This window comes from Tupaia chinensis, unplaced genomic scaffold (assembly GCF_000334495.1).
Source record: "Tupaia chinensis unplaced genomic scaffold, TupChi_1.0 Scaffold000305_1, whole genome shotgun sequence".
NCBI lineage: Eukaryota > Metazoa > Chordata > Mammalia > Scandentia > Tupaiidae > Tupaia > Tupaia belangeri.
In genome coordinates this window covers 3,251,794-3,269,704 of record NW_006159795.1, presented here as the reverse complement: position 1 = coordinate 3,269,704, position 17,911 = coordinate 3,251,794, and the positions used below count along the sequence as shown (strand labels likewise).

Sequence of the window (17,911 nt, the reverse complement as noted above, 5' to 3'; positions counted from 1 at the left end):
CATCCTACATAATACATAGTTATAGGTGAAAGTGGTTTGCCTCAAAATATACTTTCTCTGGGAGACTTCCTTTTCTAATAAAATTGCTCATTTTAAGAATGACCAACAAGTTTACCTTGGAGGGATTATGTTGGCCTTAAGTGTTGGATAATAAACACACACCCACACACACAAACACACATTCTTTGGGTTTTTTCGGACTCCATTGCATCTCACAAACCCAACCCCATGTCTTACTATGTCTTTCAAAATGTTCATTGGCCTCATAACACAGTGGTTAAGTACTATACAGAGGAAGCCAGATCCCACATGGCCAATCAGAGTTTGAGTCCCAGTCACAACAGTTTACACATCATAAAGGTGCGTTCATGCCCAGGGTCCTGATAGGCTGGAGAATTGGAAAAGAAGGAATTGCAGCATGATTAAGATCCTTTTGGAGACAGAGATTTTTCTCTCTCTACCTCTCTCTCCCCCTTTTCTCTCTCTCATTTTTACTCTCTTCCTGAAGCAAGTATGTGGCCCCTGGCATCATCATCATCATCTTCATAGCAATAGTAATAATAATAATAAAATCAGTAAATTGACACCCAAAAAGTACATCAATTTCATTTCATTGTTCTTTGAATGACAAAATTTTTTTTCAAGTCAATTCAAAAAAATGTTTCTAGAAAGTCCTTGGAACTTTAATGACAATACACTCTAGTATAGGTTAGAGATTCATTTACCTACACTGTTAAACTTGATCTAGTTTATAAAACCATGGCATTATTTCTACCAAAATTAATAACAACCAACACAGTATTAATGAAATAGATTCAGAAATTGTACAATATGTAGCAGTGTTGAGTACAGTCAGTAATACACGAAAACAATTCCCTAGAGAGTACATGAAATAATCTGCTCTGTTCTTCAATATTAGTGCAATTTATTGCAAAAGCAAGCATTTTTAATGAGTTGACCTAATAATATTTCTTCTTTTTGCTAAAATAGCAAGTTTAGGAATAGCATATAGGTATTTATCTTTCCCCCTTCACTTTCATTGTCTCCTTGTCCATTATGCAGCAAAGACCTTTGTAAGTCTTTGCCATGACAATAAACTTTGAGGCAATTATAAATGGCAAATTTATTATCCAACACTAGGAACTTTCTAGACTATTTTATCAGCACTTCTGCTTTTGCAAACACATTTTTGTATTAAAAATGCCCTATTTTTCCAATGGAGAAAAGTGATTATGTAAACCTACTTGATAGACCTTACAGTGAATTTACTATGGCTCTATAGAACTAAAGAATGTCATTCTTTTATTATGCTGATGGTTGGTGTTATGCATGGAAAAAGAAAATTTATCAAGTAAGCCTAATCCCATTTTCTTTGTCCTATGTGTCTCCACAGGGCAAATTTTTCTCAATTTGAAAGTCATTTTGACAGTTTTCATCAGCATGCCATCTTTTAACTAGCTATTTAAAAAATGAGAGCGAAGGGACCAGCAGTTAGCATAATGACTATGTAGCTGGACTCCCATGTAGTCGACCGTGGTTTGAATCCTGGACCCGGTGGCTTAAACTCACGCCAGACATGTGTGCGTGCATGCCCAAGATCCCAAGAGGAGAATGGAGGAGAAGGGATTGCAGTGTGGCCATCCCCCCTGGGAGGGTGATTTCTCACTTATTATCTCTCTCTGTCTTTCTGGCAAACACATGAGCCCTATAGTGAAAGCCTCTCAGGAAAAAAAAAAGAGAGAGAGAGAGAGAGAAAGAGAGACTTACAGTGTATAAATAAAAGAAAATCTTTAATACGGAAAACCATATTTCAGTTTGTATGTTGATAATAGGCTTATCTCAAAAGTTATTTGTTAATAATCTTTTAAAATTAATTAACAAAAAATTAGTGACTTGCACTGATTTCCTTAGTGAATAAGGAGCAGTTTGGCTTCCATGTTCTATGTATTCCTGCACTGAGTCCTTTCAGATGACTTGATTATTATAATTCTCATTACTATAGTAGGGTATTTCAGTTCCAGACATGAAAGCTTTAGTTTTGAAATTTATCTATTCTTTTGTTGTCTGTGCTTTTAATGATATATCTACAAAACCATTGGCTAATCCAGGTCACAAAGATTTACTCTTATGTTTTGTCCTAAGAATTTTGTATATTTTGTTCTTTTATTTAGGAGCTTGATCCAATATCTGTTAATGTTTTGTATATGGTATGGGGTAGAGATCCATCCTCTTTCTTTTACCTATAAACACTAGTAGTCCAAGCATTATTTACTGAAAAGACTATTTTTTTCTTCATTGAATTATCTTGGCAATATTGGTTGAAGTCAAGTGACCATAAACTGAGAGTTTATTTCTGACTCTCAATTCCATTTCTTTAATCTATGTGTATTTCTATGACAGTACCATACTGTCTTGTTTACTGTAGCTTTATACTAATGATGCAGGAAGAGGGGGTGCATGAGCCCAATACCCAATTCAGGAACAGTAGTGAACCCAATTCTTGTCTCATGCTCACACAGAATTAGAAATGTAGACACAGAGACATGATAGCAAAGTGGAGAATTTATCGAAGAAAAAAGGGAAGAACAGAGTGTCCAAGGCAGAGAATGGGTCCCAGAACATGGGTTGCCAAAGAGGAGCTAAGGTGAGGGAGTTTTATCTGGGTCAGAGGGTTTTGTTCAGGCTTGTTCTCAAGAGAAGCTTTTGCATACATTCCTCTTGTGGTGGGGAATTACAATGCTAGATGGGTCTGGTTTTTGTTTGTTTGTTTGTTTTTTGTTTTTTCTAATTTTGTAGTGGGTATAAAGGTCAGGAGACTTTTTTTGTCTAAAAGCTTGGAACCATGAAAGACCATTACCTTCTTCCTGGACAGTGGTGGGAAAAAAAGCCTTTGTTTAGGTCATGCTGCCTAGATTACCATGGAGTTACTGCTATAAACTGTTTCTTGTGACCAAGTAACTTAGTGAGAACTGAGCTGCTTTTAAACTGTTGTATCTCTATCTTAAAGCTCTCAAATTAGTACTGCCCCCCCCCCGTATGGCAAAAACCTTAAGCTTTGTAAAGGCCTTTTTTATTTTTTAACAAGAAAGTATTAGTTAATAGTCACAAAGAGTTTATATTGTTTAGCCTTGTAGTTTGGGTGCAATTTTGGTCCCTTGGCACCAGTAATTTTCTCTGGTACCATTCTCTGTTTATTTCCTTATTTCCATCAGGCCCAGGTGGATTTTTTTTCTCAGACCTGCGTAGATTCTGGAGTTAAGAGATTAACAGGATCCAGACTTTGACTCTACTCATTATTTTATGTGTCCTTTGAGGAGGTCTGTAATGGTTTGTCCTGGAAGGGCAAGGGTCAGGGAAGAGGGAGATGTAAATTATCTAAGAACAGAATTCAGCTGGCTAGCATTAAGTCATTTCTTTTTGTCAGCCTTCCATTATGGCTTCCCTAATGCCTAACTCTTTAGCCAGTCTCTGCCTCAATAAGTTTTAAAATTAGGAAGTGTGTTGGGAACCAGCAGTTAGCATAATGGCTATGTCGCTGGACTCCCATGTAGTTGACTGCGGTTCGCGTCCCGGACCCGGTGGCTTAAAACTCACGCCGGGCGCGTGTGCGTGCGTACCCAAGATCCCAAGAGGAGAATGGAGGAGAAGGGATTGCGGCGTGACTATCCCCCCTGGGGGGTGATTTCTCGCTTTCTGTCTCTATGTCTCTCTCTGTCTGTCTGGCGAGCGCATGCGCCCTATAGCAAAAACCTCTCCAAAAAAAAAAGAAAAAAAAGAAAAAAAAATTAGGAAGACAAATTTCTCCAACTTTATTCTTATTTTTCAAGATTGTTTAGGCTAATCAGAATTCTTTATAATTCCATATGAAGTTTTGAATCAGCTTGCCAACCTTTGTAAAAAAAAAACAAAAACAAAAACAAAAACAAAAGAAGCTAAGTGAGATTTTAATAAGAATTTACTTGGTAAATTAGTTTGGAGAGTAACATCATCTTAAAACTATGTTCTTCTGTTCCATGAACATAGTATGTCTTCCCATTTATTTAGGACTTTTTGGTTTTGTCAGTTTTTATCATTATTAGCAAATAATTTTTAAATGTCTTTCATTAAATTTCTGTTTTTTAAGAGGTTTACTTTTGCCTCAGGACACATGTGCTCAGCAGGGAGAGAGAGAAAGACAATGAGAGGGGAAGGGATAAATCACCTCCCAGGGGAGATGGTTGTATTATAACCCCTTTTCCTCCATTCTCCTCCCAGGATCTTGGGAACCTAACATATTCATCCAGATTGTTTCAAGTTACCAGGTTCAGGACTCTAACTGTAGTTGGCCATGCGGGAGTCCAGTGACTTAACTACTGTACCATCTGCTGGCCCTAAATTTCTATTTATTCTTACAAAAAGAATATTTTTTAAAAGAATGTTGGGAGGACGAGCAGGTGGCATGGTCCTTAAAGCATTAGACACTCCCACATGACTGACCATAGATCAAGTCTTGGACCTGGTGGCTTGGTTTTTTACTTTCCCTCTCTCTTCCTCTCTCTCTCTCTTTCTCTCTCTCTCTCTGCCTCTCTCTGGTCAAATTAAAACAAATGAATGAATCAATTAAATAAATAATTCTCTAAAAAAAAAAAAAAGAATTTTGGGACCAGTAGATGGCATAATGGTTACGTCACTGGACTCCCACATAGTCGACTGTGGTTTGATTCCCAGATCCAGTGGCTTAAAACTCACACCAGGCATATGTCCATGTGTGCCCAAGATCTTGAGAGAATAATGGAGAAGAAGAGATTACAGCATGGCCATTCCCCTTGGAGGGTAATTTCTTGCTTTTTGTCTCTGTCTCTCCAGTGAGTGCATGTGCCCTATAGCAAAATCTCTCTAAAAATAAATAAATAAGTAAAAGAATATGGAGGGGCCAGCAGGTTGTGTAGTGGTTAAGGCCCTGGACTCTCACATGGCAAACTGCAGTTTGAGTCCTTGATCCAGCAGCTTGAAAAGTCATGCCAGGCATGTGTGCATGAATATTTAAAATCTCAGGAGGAGAATGGAAGAGAAGGGATTGTGGCTTTGCCATTCCCCCTGGGGATTGATTTCTCATTTTCCCTGTCACTGTTTCTCCTTAAGGTGAATGCACATGTTTTGCATGTGTCAAAAATCTGAATGAAAAAAAAAGAAATAGAAACGGTGACCAGCAGGTGGTGTAATTGTTATGTCACTAGAATCTCATGTAATCAACTACAGTGCAAATCCTGAACCCAGAGACTTAAAACTCACTGTGTGCATGTGCATGCATGCCCAAAATCCTGAGAGGAGAAGGGATTGCACCCCCTGAGGGTGATTTCTCTCTTTCTGTCTCTGTGTTTCTCTCTCTCCCTGGTGACCACATGTGCCCCATAGATAAAGTCTCATTCTAAAAAAAAGAAAAAGAAAGAGAGAAAGAAAAAAATGTAAAAGGATGTTTAGCTTTTCTAAGCATTTTTGCCTTGGATAAACATTATAGAGGGTCTGAGGTATGTAATAAAACAGCCTTTCCTTCCAACAGTACTCTCTCAAGTCAGCCCCATAATACAGTGAGTGTTTAGGCACTGCACAGAAGAAGCCGAATCAAACATGACCAAGCAAAGTTTAAACCCTGGCCTATCAGCATGAAAAACCATGTTAGTCCTGTGTACTTAGACCCAGGATCCTGATGAATAGGTGGAAAAAGTATCACAGCATGACCAGGCTTTATTGAGGGCAAGGGGAAGTGTTCTCAAGCTCTCACTTTCTTTCTCTCTCTGATACATGCACACACGCCATCTGACATAAACAAACAAACAAACTCTATTGTCTGGAGACAGAATGAAAAGACTGAGTTTTGAAGTTAAAATCCTGAATTTCCTACTTCCTAGCTTTGGAAACAAGGACAACTGAACTACTTTGTGGCATTTTCATTATCTGAAATGAGTATTTTAAAAAATATTTATGGGATCAGCAGATGGTGTAATGGTTATGTCACTGGACTCCCATGTAGTCGACCATGGTTCAAGTTTCAGACCTGGAAGCTTAAAACTCACATTGGGGGTGTGTGCATTCATGCCCAAAATCCCTAGAAGAGAATGGAGGAGAAGGAATTGTGGTATGACCACCCACTTCTGGCGGTTGATTTTTCGCTTTCTGTCTATCTAATTTTCTCTGTCTTTCTGGTGAGCACACGCACCCTATAGCAAAATAAATAAATAAACGAACAAACAGACAAACTTCTCTTTTAAAAAATTGGCAGAGAGACTTTTGTAGAAAATGACTGTTCAATAAATGTAAAGTTCAAGGACTTGTAATTGACGTTTGATAAACAATTAATAATGTGTCAATGTTACTGTTATAATGCCCTCCTCCCTCTAATTCTCTCTCCTTTTTTTATCCCCAAACCACTGCTGGGTAGCCATGATTATACTTTGGATTGTGCCACTACCTTCTGGTATGTTGAGACATAAGAAAGGCTGAGAACAATTGTTCCAGCTCTTAAACCCTTTGTTTATCATTGTTGAGCATTCCTGGGAAGCCACAACAGTCTTCTTGGTTCATGAATTCTGGAATTTGTCTTCTTGGTGTTTTATAGCTGGCCAGTTGGCTGGAAACTCCTCTGTTGAAATGTATCGCCAAGTGCTCCTATCTGGCTGCCGCTGTGTGGAGCTGGACTGCTGGAAGGGACGGACTGCAGAAGAAGAACCTGTCATCACCCATGGATTCACTATGACAACTGAAATATCCTTCAAGGTAGAGTGAATGAATGTTACAAAGAGAGGCAGTTGGGGAGATCAGGCCCTTTTTATATAAAGCCTTTTAAGATAGAAGGTCCTGGTCATCACAATCAAATCCAAAGATTACTGTTTATCTTTGCAATTTGCAGAGCTAATATATAGCACTTTATCCATGGATAATTTGCATCAGGTGAATTAATTTATGCTAACCAAATTCTAAATGTCTTATGAAAGGAAATAGTATCCACAATGTTCTCTATGCTTCTGTATCCTCCAATCTTTCAGTTTCCACCATAGAGTGTGGACATTAGCTAAATATTAAGTGTGGACATACAGTGTTTCACTTTCATAGTTTAGTTTGCTTTACTCAACAGTAAATTTTTCATATTTGTCCAGTTCCTATCAAATGCCAGGGTCTTGTTGTTTTTTTATGGCTAAGTATTATTCCATAGTGTGTATGTGCCACACTTTTTCAAACTATTCATCTGTCCATGGACATTTGTGTTGGTTCCATGTCTTAGCAATTGTGAATAATGCCGCAGTAAACAATTATTCTGAGAAAATTCATTTCACAAACTATAGTGATAGACAGTAATTGAATGTATAAAATTAAGAAAAAAAATCTACCCTCTTCATTTACAAGGCAACCTAACAATAAATGTTGATTATGATGATTGTAAGCCATGAATAAAATATTAAAACTATTGCTGTATAAAAAAAGGAGATATCAGATTATTTATCTTTCCCTGTATAGTACTCTTAATCATGTTTTCTTGCATTTATTATTGTAAAATATAGCATGATGCTACAAAGAACACATAGGGCTTATTTGTACAGTTTAACTAGTGTATATAAAGTAGTCACCCACTTCACTAACATCAAAATCAAGAAACAGAAACTTACTGACACCCTAGGAACACCACTACATTGACTTCTGTAGCCCTGAGGTGAACGCTGTCTTGAATATTGTACTGATGACTACTTTGCAGTTTTTTAGGGCACAAAGTCCAAGTTTATGTGCAACCCCCAAAAATGTAGCTTCACTTTTTTTTTTTTTTTTAAGCTTTCCATCAGTTGATTTGTACTGTAGTATACACTATTGTGTGTCTTGCTTTTTCCACTCCGCATTGTTTGGAAGATACAGCAATATTATTGGATCTATCTATACCTCATTTGAGTCCTCTATGATGATGATAATGGTGATGATGATATTAATTACTTCTATTTAGTTATTATACAAGACTTTATTCTTTGATTAGAGTTTTTGGCAAGTTGATACTTATCAAAGGTCTTTAAGGTGATACCTGTAGTCGAAGTTAGGTTCATTTGCTGGGGCCAGCATGGGGCGTGGTGGTTGAGGGCACTGGACTTCCACATGGTCAACCATGGTTCAAGTCCCAGACCTGGCAGCTTGCCTTCTCACTTTCTCTCTCTTTCACTCTCTCACTCTGTCTTTCTTTAGTCAAATTAAAAATAAATAAATAAATAAATAAATAAAATGAAGTTAAATAAAATAATTTTTAACAAGTTAGGTTTATTTGCTTATAAATAAGGGAGAACATGTGTCATGGGAAACTGGAACATATTAGCAAAAGTGTGTTAGAGCAAATTTACAGAATTTAGACAGGTGATTTGAGGGGTGGTTCAAAGAACTAGGATTTTGCCAGGCATGGGTTCTTTCAGGAAGCAAAAATAATTCTATGATGAAGTATCTTAATAAATTCTGTCTACAAGGCAGGACTAGAGCTATTATTGATAATGAGATATTGGTCATTTTTGCTAGCCAAGTATAGGGTACGTTTTTCTCACTTCTCACTCTGAAATTCGTCCTAGAACATAAAGGGTTTCACATCCATGCATATGGACATTACAAAACCAAATATCCAAGTTCTGTCCTTACTCCCTACAAAGAGCATGCTTAGGAGTTCAGGGCCTTGTGAGTAGAGAAATTCAGGGTTCTCATGACTGGAAAGGGGATGTACAGGTTTTGGAGGGCATGTTCTCTCAGCTGAATTAGTCTTGCCCTTTTGAAAGGGAATCAGGAAAGGAGGGCGAGAGGACAACCTCTAGAACCAAGTCCCAAGTCATGAGCCCCATTCCCTGGGATACTTGAGTCAGGCAGAGCTGACTCTGGGTCACCAACTCCTGCCCTACGCAATCAAGGAAACAGTCCAAGAATATAGACAACTAAAGTATATAGAGATGAAACCACCAAAAATGAGGAGGCCAGGGTACTGGGAGGCCAGAATACTGAATGAATTAGAGATTAACATCAACAAGGTGGGTGACAAACTTTGGATGAAGATATTCATCTACCTGCCTGATCGCTGCTGAGCAAGGGCAGGTTTAGTAGATACCAGAGTGAAGAAGGGGTAAAAACTAGTTTGGTTGCCTCACAGAAACTGGGATTCTTTTGATTTTTTAGAAGATTCAAAAGAAGTGTTTCAAAAATAGCACTGGGATTGAAAAATTCCCAAACCCCAGGTTGTAGCCCTGGAACCTTCAGGATGTGAGAAACTAAAGCACCATTAAAGAGAAGCAAGATTTTCAAGAAGCAAGATAGCCAAGTTTCTGTTTAAACAAAGGATTTTCCTGATCAAAGATACTGTATTTGACAGTAATAAAAATGGGTTCAGAAATAATATGTTAGTATCTTAGAATATATTCTCTATGTTATGTCTAGAGAATATGACTTTTTATGATTTAACTTATTAGGCTATAGTATAATAATTAGGAAAAGAGCATCCCTCACTACATTTTATAAGGTTAATATAGGGTGACAGTAATTTTGATCAGAATCCTTAAACATTGTATCTGCTCCTGAAGTTGAACACTCCTGAGGTCTTCACATTTTCTTAAATGGAAAAATCTATGGATTTTTGTTTCATTTTCATAGTTCCTTTTCTTCCCTCCCAGACCCTGCTATTATTCTTTGTCAGCTATCTAAAATGCCAGCCTTATCTGGTTGGACCCTTTAAGAAGTGGAGACAGATTACCCTGAGATGACATCAGTGCAAGGTGGGCTTATCTGTCTGTTGGTGGATGGGGATGATCCTAGAAAGGCATCTAGCCATCCTGGTAGAGTAGAAAGACTAATGCCATTGCCCACTGACCCACCCTCTGCCCACTGTTCTGTCTACCCCTCAGAGTCCTTATGTGGAACAATTATATGAGGGATCTCCAGAAAACTCATAGAAAACACATATTATAAAAAAAAAAAAACTATGCATGGATTAAATATATATATGTGTGTGTGTGTGTGTATGTGTGTGTGTGAAAATAAATTCATATTGGGTCATCAGAAAAACATAGAAAATATTACATCATGACTCTTCCAACAACCCAATACTTTAGTCCCACTTTTCCACTAACTTTTCTTTTTTTAGAGAGATTTTTGCTAATTAGGGCTCATGTGCTTGCCAGAGAAACAGAGATACAGAAAGGGAGAAATCACCCCCTGGAGGGATGGCCATGCCACAATCCCTTCTCCTCTATCCTTCTCTTGGGATTTCGGGCACTCACACACACACGCTCAGTATGAGGTTTAAGCCACTGGGTTTGGGACTTGAAATACAGGTGACCATGTGGGAGCCTAGTGATATAACCACTATGACATCTGATGTTCTCTTCAACTAACTTTTTAAAGTCCCTTCATATTTTTCTAAAAATTTTAAATCCTTGGGCCAACTTCATGGCCTGGTGGTTAGGGCAGTTAGATTCCACATGGTTGACTACAGGGCTTGAGTCTTGGACATAGTAGCTGAGAAACATGCCAGGCAGATGTGTGTGTGTTCCCAAAATTGGAAAGGAAGGAGAAATGGAAGAGAGGGACTTGCGGCATAATCATGTCCCATGGGGGATACTGTCTCCTCTCTCTTTCATTCTCTGCCTCTCCCTGGTGACCACACATGTCTGGAAAAAAAAAATTATAATAAAACTAAAATCCTCAAAGGTTTTTAACTCCTTGAAGGAGAATAAACATGAAGTACATTTTAAAGCTTATTTTATTATGTGAAGTGAATACTCCTTGGCCTCTCTTATCAAGTCAGCTTAGAGTGACTCTCCTTATGCACTCTACTATGCAAGATGCTTTCATCCTGTTTGTAATCCCGGAGTCACAGCTCATGGACCTCTATTCCTGAGCTTTATAAACTCAGCTTCTTAGCCACCATCCACACACTTGGTTGACAGGCATAGAGGTTTACAAGCTAAGTCTAGCCTAGAATATGTCTTTCTCTTTGCCACTGGAGTTAGGGGTAGGGGGTGACCAGGATGGCCAAAGAGAAGAACACACTCATCATCTCCATGGTTGGCTTGCCCAGCTTTGCCTGCCTTCTAAGGTTATGTTAGCAGAATAAATTATTCTGGTAGAGATATTGGCAGAGTAGGAGTCAGGGATGGCTGTGGGGAGTAAAGATACCAGCCTGTTTCATGACCAATAGGGAGTAGCAGAGGTTGTCTGCATCTGGACCAAAACTAAGGTAAGACAAGAAAGGCATATAGGATGCAAGATTTAAAGACACCTGCCCCCTCAGGGTCATGTAAGTGTAGAGTTGGTGTCTGATTGTGAGTGTCTCTTTAAATTTTGAATCTAAATACCTCTCTTCTCTTATGCTCATCTCAGCTCTGTTCTATGTGATTATTAGCATGCAGTCAGTTTTTATAAAAACAAGTGTGTACAGTGGCTTTGTAAGAAAGGGCATGAAGGAATCAGCAGGTGGCTTGGTGGTTAAGGCACCGGACTCCCACATGGTCAACCATGGTTCAGGTCTCAAAAATTCCAAGAGGAGAGTGGAGGTGGAATTGCAATATGGTCATCCTCCCTAGAGGGTAATTTCTCACTTTTTCTCTCACTGCCTCTCTGGGATGAGCACACACAACCTATAACAAAATACTTTTTTTAAAAAAGAACAAATGAAAAGAAAGCAAAGGATAAGAAGAGAAAACAGGGGAACTAAGGCCCTAAAGGATCTCTAGGTGCCCTCCAATGGCCTCATTTCTTATTACTGTCACTCACTTGGCTCTAACCGTACTGGTCCCCTCGCTGTTCCCTGGTCATGCCAGGTGGAGCCTATTTCAGAGTATTTGCATAGGCTGTTCTTTCTTCCTGGAATGCTTTTCCAGTCAGTATCCTCATGACTCTCCCTTACTACTTTGAAGACTTTCTCAGATATCTCAAAGAAACCTACTGGGACCTCTCTAGTTAATGCTGTAACCAATCACCATCGTTAATGGCATGTGGACCACTACAAACCCCACCCCATCCCCTGCTTTATTTCATATTTCCCACATGCCATTTGTCGTCTTCTCACACTCTATTTAATTCGTTTTATTATTATGGTCCTTGTTCATTGCATCTCCTCTCCCCACTGGCATGTAAGCTGCACAAAGAAAGGGGTCTTTGTCCCTGATCTATTCCACTTTGAACAGAACCTGGCATGTAGTAGGCACTCAATAAAAGGTTTCTGAAATACATTTTTCCCATCCCAAAGAAGAGTAGACAACATATAGCCTTCATTTTTAATTTTTCTTGCCTTCATCAGATAAGAGAAGTTTGTCTTTCTCCGTTTTTGCATATAAAATGCTATGTATCACATATTGGCAGAGAGTGAAAAATGTCTCCCAATGTTTGCCAGTTTTCACTGTCCTGTACATTTGGGCCTGACTCTCACAGTATATAGAATATATAGGCTATATTCAATAGCACAGTGCATACTACAGCAGCAAAATAAACTGATTGCTAAGCTCTCCATTTTTATGCCCCACAGTTTATCTGTGTTCGCTATCTGTATTCTGGAAAGGTTCTATGCAACATAACCCCAAAAGCAAGAATCCTTATTGGCATTTGCCTGCTATTTAATGTATGGACCAAAATAAAAACTTGTGTTCTGGGAAAGGGGACATGTGGTAATTCAGCCTGTTTATGGAGGGCTTTGAGATGTTGTGGCCTGGCTATATTTATGATTTCTCATATATCTGCTCTTTAGTCCCAATGCCTCATTACCCTTGCTCTGCCAAAGGCTGCGATGTAACCATTCACCATGTGGTCGCCATCTCTCTGCTCCCCCTCAATCTCCTTCCTTCACACTGGACACACCTCCCTGCAACTCCTCCTCCAAGTTGATGCTTTTGCTGCCTCAGGCTTTAACCAGCGTCGGTACATGCCAAACATGAGCAATGTGCTAAAATATATGATGAAAATGTGTTAAATTTGAGTATGTTGTTAAATCGAGCATTTATGGAAATAAGGCTTAATTCCCTGAAAGAAACGATAATAATTTAGAGTGTAATTTCCCTGCTCTATAAATGCACACATAAAATGGTTATCCAAATGCTCCCTGCCATTATCTGTCAAGAATAAAGGACTTTAAGGACAGTTTTTCCCTATCAAGGTTGATATTTGAACTATATGGCCTATACATTATTGAACCCAGTGTTAGAAAGCTCTAAAAAATGACTTTGGTTTGATAAGGAACAATTGAGCAGTAAGGTACTTTCACAGCCAATGTCCAGTAATGATAACATATAGGAAAGCATGAAACTGAAAAGCTATAACCAGTTTTCTCATCCTGAATGATCGCGTGTGCCACACAAAACCTTTTAAAGGCACAAAAGTCCTCTAGTGGAACTTGTGGAGTTCTCACTTGCTCCCAACTAGAATTATTAGATGAAATTCAGTCAATGTTTTCTTTGGTTTAAAAGGTTTGAAAAATACTTTGTAAGCTGGGCTAAAGCTATAGCAGAGGTGGAGAGAGACAGAGATGGGAGGAAGCTGGTGGGAAAGAGAGAAAGAATACAAAAGTTAAGGATGCAGCTCTGACAAAAAAAAGCTCTGCTTTTTTAAATAATTATTTTAATTTTATTATTATTATTAAATTTGCTATAGGGTATATGCATTCACCAGAGAGAGCTGGAAAGAGAGAGAAGGGAAGTGAGAAAGCAAAGCCACCAGGTTCAGGATTCTAACCATAGTTAGCCATGTGGAGTCCAATACCTTAACCACCATACCACCTGCTGGCCCCCGTGACTGTTTTTGAGCTACATTGGAGGAGCAGACTTAAATACGTTCATGGAAGATGGAATTAAAGTAGTTTATTTTGTGGGAGGCCATTGAACAGTTTATAAAAAGAAAAGCATGTAACTATCTATTCATGTTAGGAGCAGTCTATCTGGGTATGGTGTAGAATAGAGAGAGCATGCCACAGAAACCAGGAAAGCAGTTAAAAGGCTCAACTAGGCAGCTTTTGATGGTTTTGCTGCAATAATAAGAAACTGCAGAATCACAGTGACTTACAACCATGATGGCTTAATCCTTCACCCAGATTAGATGTTGACTATTGTTCTGATCAATATTGTTTGGTCTCCACCTAGAAAGAACAACTTTCATCTGTGATATAACTGGGCTCATAGCAGAGGAGAGGAGAAAGGGCAGAACCACAGGATGGGTCTCGAAGACCGTCTAGCAGCCATGCGTGGCATTTGCATACACTGGCCATTGCCAAATCAAAACATGAGTCCAAGCCAATGGTCAGCAGAGTGTGGAGATAGAATCCTCCCTCAGGAAGGGAATGTGAATGGATGGGAACAATAGAAAAATCAACCACTGCAATTAGGGCACCACTTTTGGGATCAGGGTGATAGCAGTGGAGGTACTGAGGTGGGTGTATTCTGGATATATTTTGAATAGGATTGTTGATAAATTGAAAGGTATGAGAGAAAGCAATGAGGCAAGAATCCTTATATTTGTTCATTAGCTAATACACTAGGACCAAATTTATGAAATAGAAAAAAATCCAGCCTGCTTCCCCCTCCCCACCTCAATACTTACTACCCATTTCGTTGATGACATCTAAATTCAGTTATTTTAAGTGCTTTATTCCTAACTACTAAAGGCATTAGGTGCATGAGAGTAACCACAATGGTTGGAAATATAAATCTCTAGAAACTGAGGTTTAATCTTAGATTCTTCTGTGTCTTAGGGTAAATCAGTTAATACCTCTCAGTCTTAGCTTTTGTTTTTGGAGGGTTTTTTTTTAATAGGTTTTTGCCTTAGAGTGCATATGCTTGCTGGAGAGAGAGACAGAAATAGTGAGAGGGAAAGTAAAAAATCACCTACACACACACACACACACACACACACACACACACACTTCTAGGAGATGGCCATTCCTCAATCCTTTTTCCTTCATTCTGTTTCTGGGATCTTGGGCATGAATGCACACACATCCAATGTGAGTTTCAAGCCACCAAGTCTGAGACTCAAACCACTGTCACCCATGTGGGAGTCCAGCAATGTAGCTGCTATGCCATCTGCTGGCCCCTGAGCCTTGGTTTTATAACCTTTACAGTGGAGGCTAATCATTTCCTTATGGAATGGTTGTAGCATGAGATAAGACATGTCTGGAATAAAATAAAGGGTAGTTCTCATTTTCATTATAAAGAGTCTAAGAAGAAAGGTTTAGGGTGAGTGGAGAGTGAGGCATCAGCAAAATAAATCACCTTATTTGATTTGAGAATATATGTTTGATATGAGCTGGGTCTTTTATTTTCTCTCACTGTATCTTCACATCTGTGGAGCAAGATTTATCCCTCTCCCCCTCCCCCCGTACAGAACTGCAAGCCAACGCACAGACACAATAGGTAATTTCTTGGGAACTTGTAAATTTAAGAAGTGGGAATCAAGCATAGATCTGTCTGAATCCACAGCCTTTGCTCAGATGAAATACAAAATTTAAAATCTTTGTGTCACCTGCTTTTTACAGTGCACTTATTTTTGATGAACTCAACTATAATAAAGGTTAAACTGATTATGCATGAAAAGCAATCTGTGAATTCACTTCTAAGAAACAATGCAAGTGATTCTTCTTGCTCCGTGCAGGCAAATCCTTCTTAGTGGATGTATGCAAATGCAGTTTAGAATTAGAAAGCCTTATTTATACTTTGAGGCAAGATAAATAGCTTAATGGCACAAATATAATAAAAGCTATGCATTGTATAGGGAAGATAGAGAAACTTGTGGGAAAGGCTTAGGCATAAAGAATGGGAGTGAAAATTTCTACTTGAAAGGGGAATGTGAAAAGAATAAATACAACTGAAAAACAAATGCATGAATATAAAACCTTGGTAGTATAAGAGTACTTCAAAAGGTTTGTGGGGAAATGGAATTAAACTATGAGTTTATTTTGGTGAAAAAAAATTTCGATATCCGTGCATAGTTTTTTTTTTTTTATAGTATGCATTTTCCATAAGCTTTGAAGACCCCTTGTATTGATGGTGATATAAACAATAAATGAAATCTCACTATAATGCAAGTTAAATAAAAAAGATATTTTGAAAAAATAATGCCTGAAGCTGCATTGAAATCTGGTCCTTTACTCTAGGCAATTTTAAATGAAAAGTAATTTAGAAATACATGGGAAACTATAAAAGTATTTATATTCTTTAATTCAATAATTCCCCTTCTGAGGATGCATTTCTAGAAAATAGTTCAAAATACCAGGAAAAAATTGAAGATGTTCATTGTAGAATTATTTGAATGCCAACTTTTAAATTATACCTGTCCAACAATGGCAAATGGTTACATCAGTTATAATACTTTGTAGAGTTTTTTTTAAAATAACTACTTATTTTTTATTTATTCATTCGTTGATTTTTTAATTCGATCAGAGAGAGACAGAGGGTGAGAGTGAGAGAGAGAGGAAGTGAGAAAGCAAGCCACCAGGTTCAGGACTCAAACCCTGGTCAGCCATGTGGGAGTGTCCAGCACCTTAACCAGAGCTTTTGAAACTGTGACTTATACAGTTCTTAAGATTATACTGGGTCATCAGAAAAGTCCTCACACATTTTTGCATAGAAAAACTAGAAAAAAATGACTTTCCCAATGACCCAATAGATCAAGGAATGAAATGCTGATAAATGTTTACATGCACTTCGAAAGCATGCTAAGTAAAAGATGCCAGACACAAAAGCCACAAGTTATATGATTCCATTGATATGAAATGTCTGGAATAGGCAAATCTATGGAGTATTAAGTAGATTCATAGCTGCCTAAGACTAAGTGTGTGGGGTGGGGTGTAGAAATCTCTCTCTCTCTTTTTTTTTTTTTTTTTTGGTGGACGATTAAAGTGTACTGACAGATTGAGCTGTATGTGAATATATAAAAACATTGAATTGTACATTTTAAATGAATGAATTATATCTCAATAAAGTTATACCTCGATAGCAATGTTACTCAAAATACAAATTGAATATATATGTTAGTTAAACCTCAGTTACATGTAAAACAGACTAGAAGTAAATGTAAGTAAATACTAATAGTGGTTTGATTCAAAAAGTGAATTTGGGGGTGAAAACTCTCACATTTTATATTGCCCCAAAGTTTTGATAATGTGATTAGATGTCTTTCATTCTAGAAAAGGAGATATAATCAACAAATAGAAGAATTATTCTCCTTCACTGTTGTGTCTTCCTCCAGTTTTCTTTCTTTTTACCTTGCAGAGTCAAGAGTCAGAGATTTTTACAGACCAGCACACTCATAATCCCTTCTAGCCATTTCATGCAATTTGATATCATCCTATGAATGAAGAAGACAACCATAGTCATGGGTTTAAATCAAAGAAGAATTGTAAAAATGAAACGTTAAAAATTCTAGAATGTTGAATATATACGTGTTCTCATTTTTAGGAAGTCATAGAAGCAATTGCGGAGTGCGCATTTAAGACTTCACCTTTTCCAATTCTCCTTTCATTTGAGAATCACGTGGATTCGTAAGTATTCAACACATTCAGTAAGGAGTCTTTTTCCCAAATAGAGCATATCTAATAATTGTTCATCAGATTGAAGCTTATTTGACATTATTAATAGTGTTCTTCAGTCATGTTATGTATTAAAGTGGCATGTTTTCATCTGTATATGATGGAACTCATTTATCTGAATCTTGTTAACATTAAAATAATCCTTTGGATTTATGCAATCTTATTTTCATGCCATATTATGATTTTTAAATTAAGGACTCTTCTTTTTACGATGCAGTAGAACACATCTTTTTTACACAATACATGTCTCTGTTATAAATTTGGAATGAAGTGAGATGTTTTTATATCCCTCCTTCTTAATGCCATCTATTGCATGCAGATTTTTGTCGGTTTTGTCACCTTAAAATGGCCATTTCCCTA

The 17,911-nt window shown here is 37.9% G+C and overlaps 1 protein-coding gene across 1 annotated transcript in view; it reads left to right on the top strand.

The window, feature by feature from the left end:
- Positions 1-17,911, top strand: part of PLCB1 (phospholipase C beta 1) — a 336,512-nt gene that overhangs the window by 96,353 nt on the left and 222,248 nt on the right. Inside the window, exons 9-10 of the mRNA XM_006150922.3 lie at positions 6,596-6,753; positions 17,421-17,503. Coding sequence (XP_006150984.1) covers positions 6,596-6,753; positions 17,421-17,503 — 241 coding nt within the window. The remainder of the gene's footprint in view (positions 1-6,595; positions 6,754-17,420; positions 17,504-17,911) is intronic.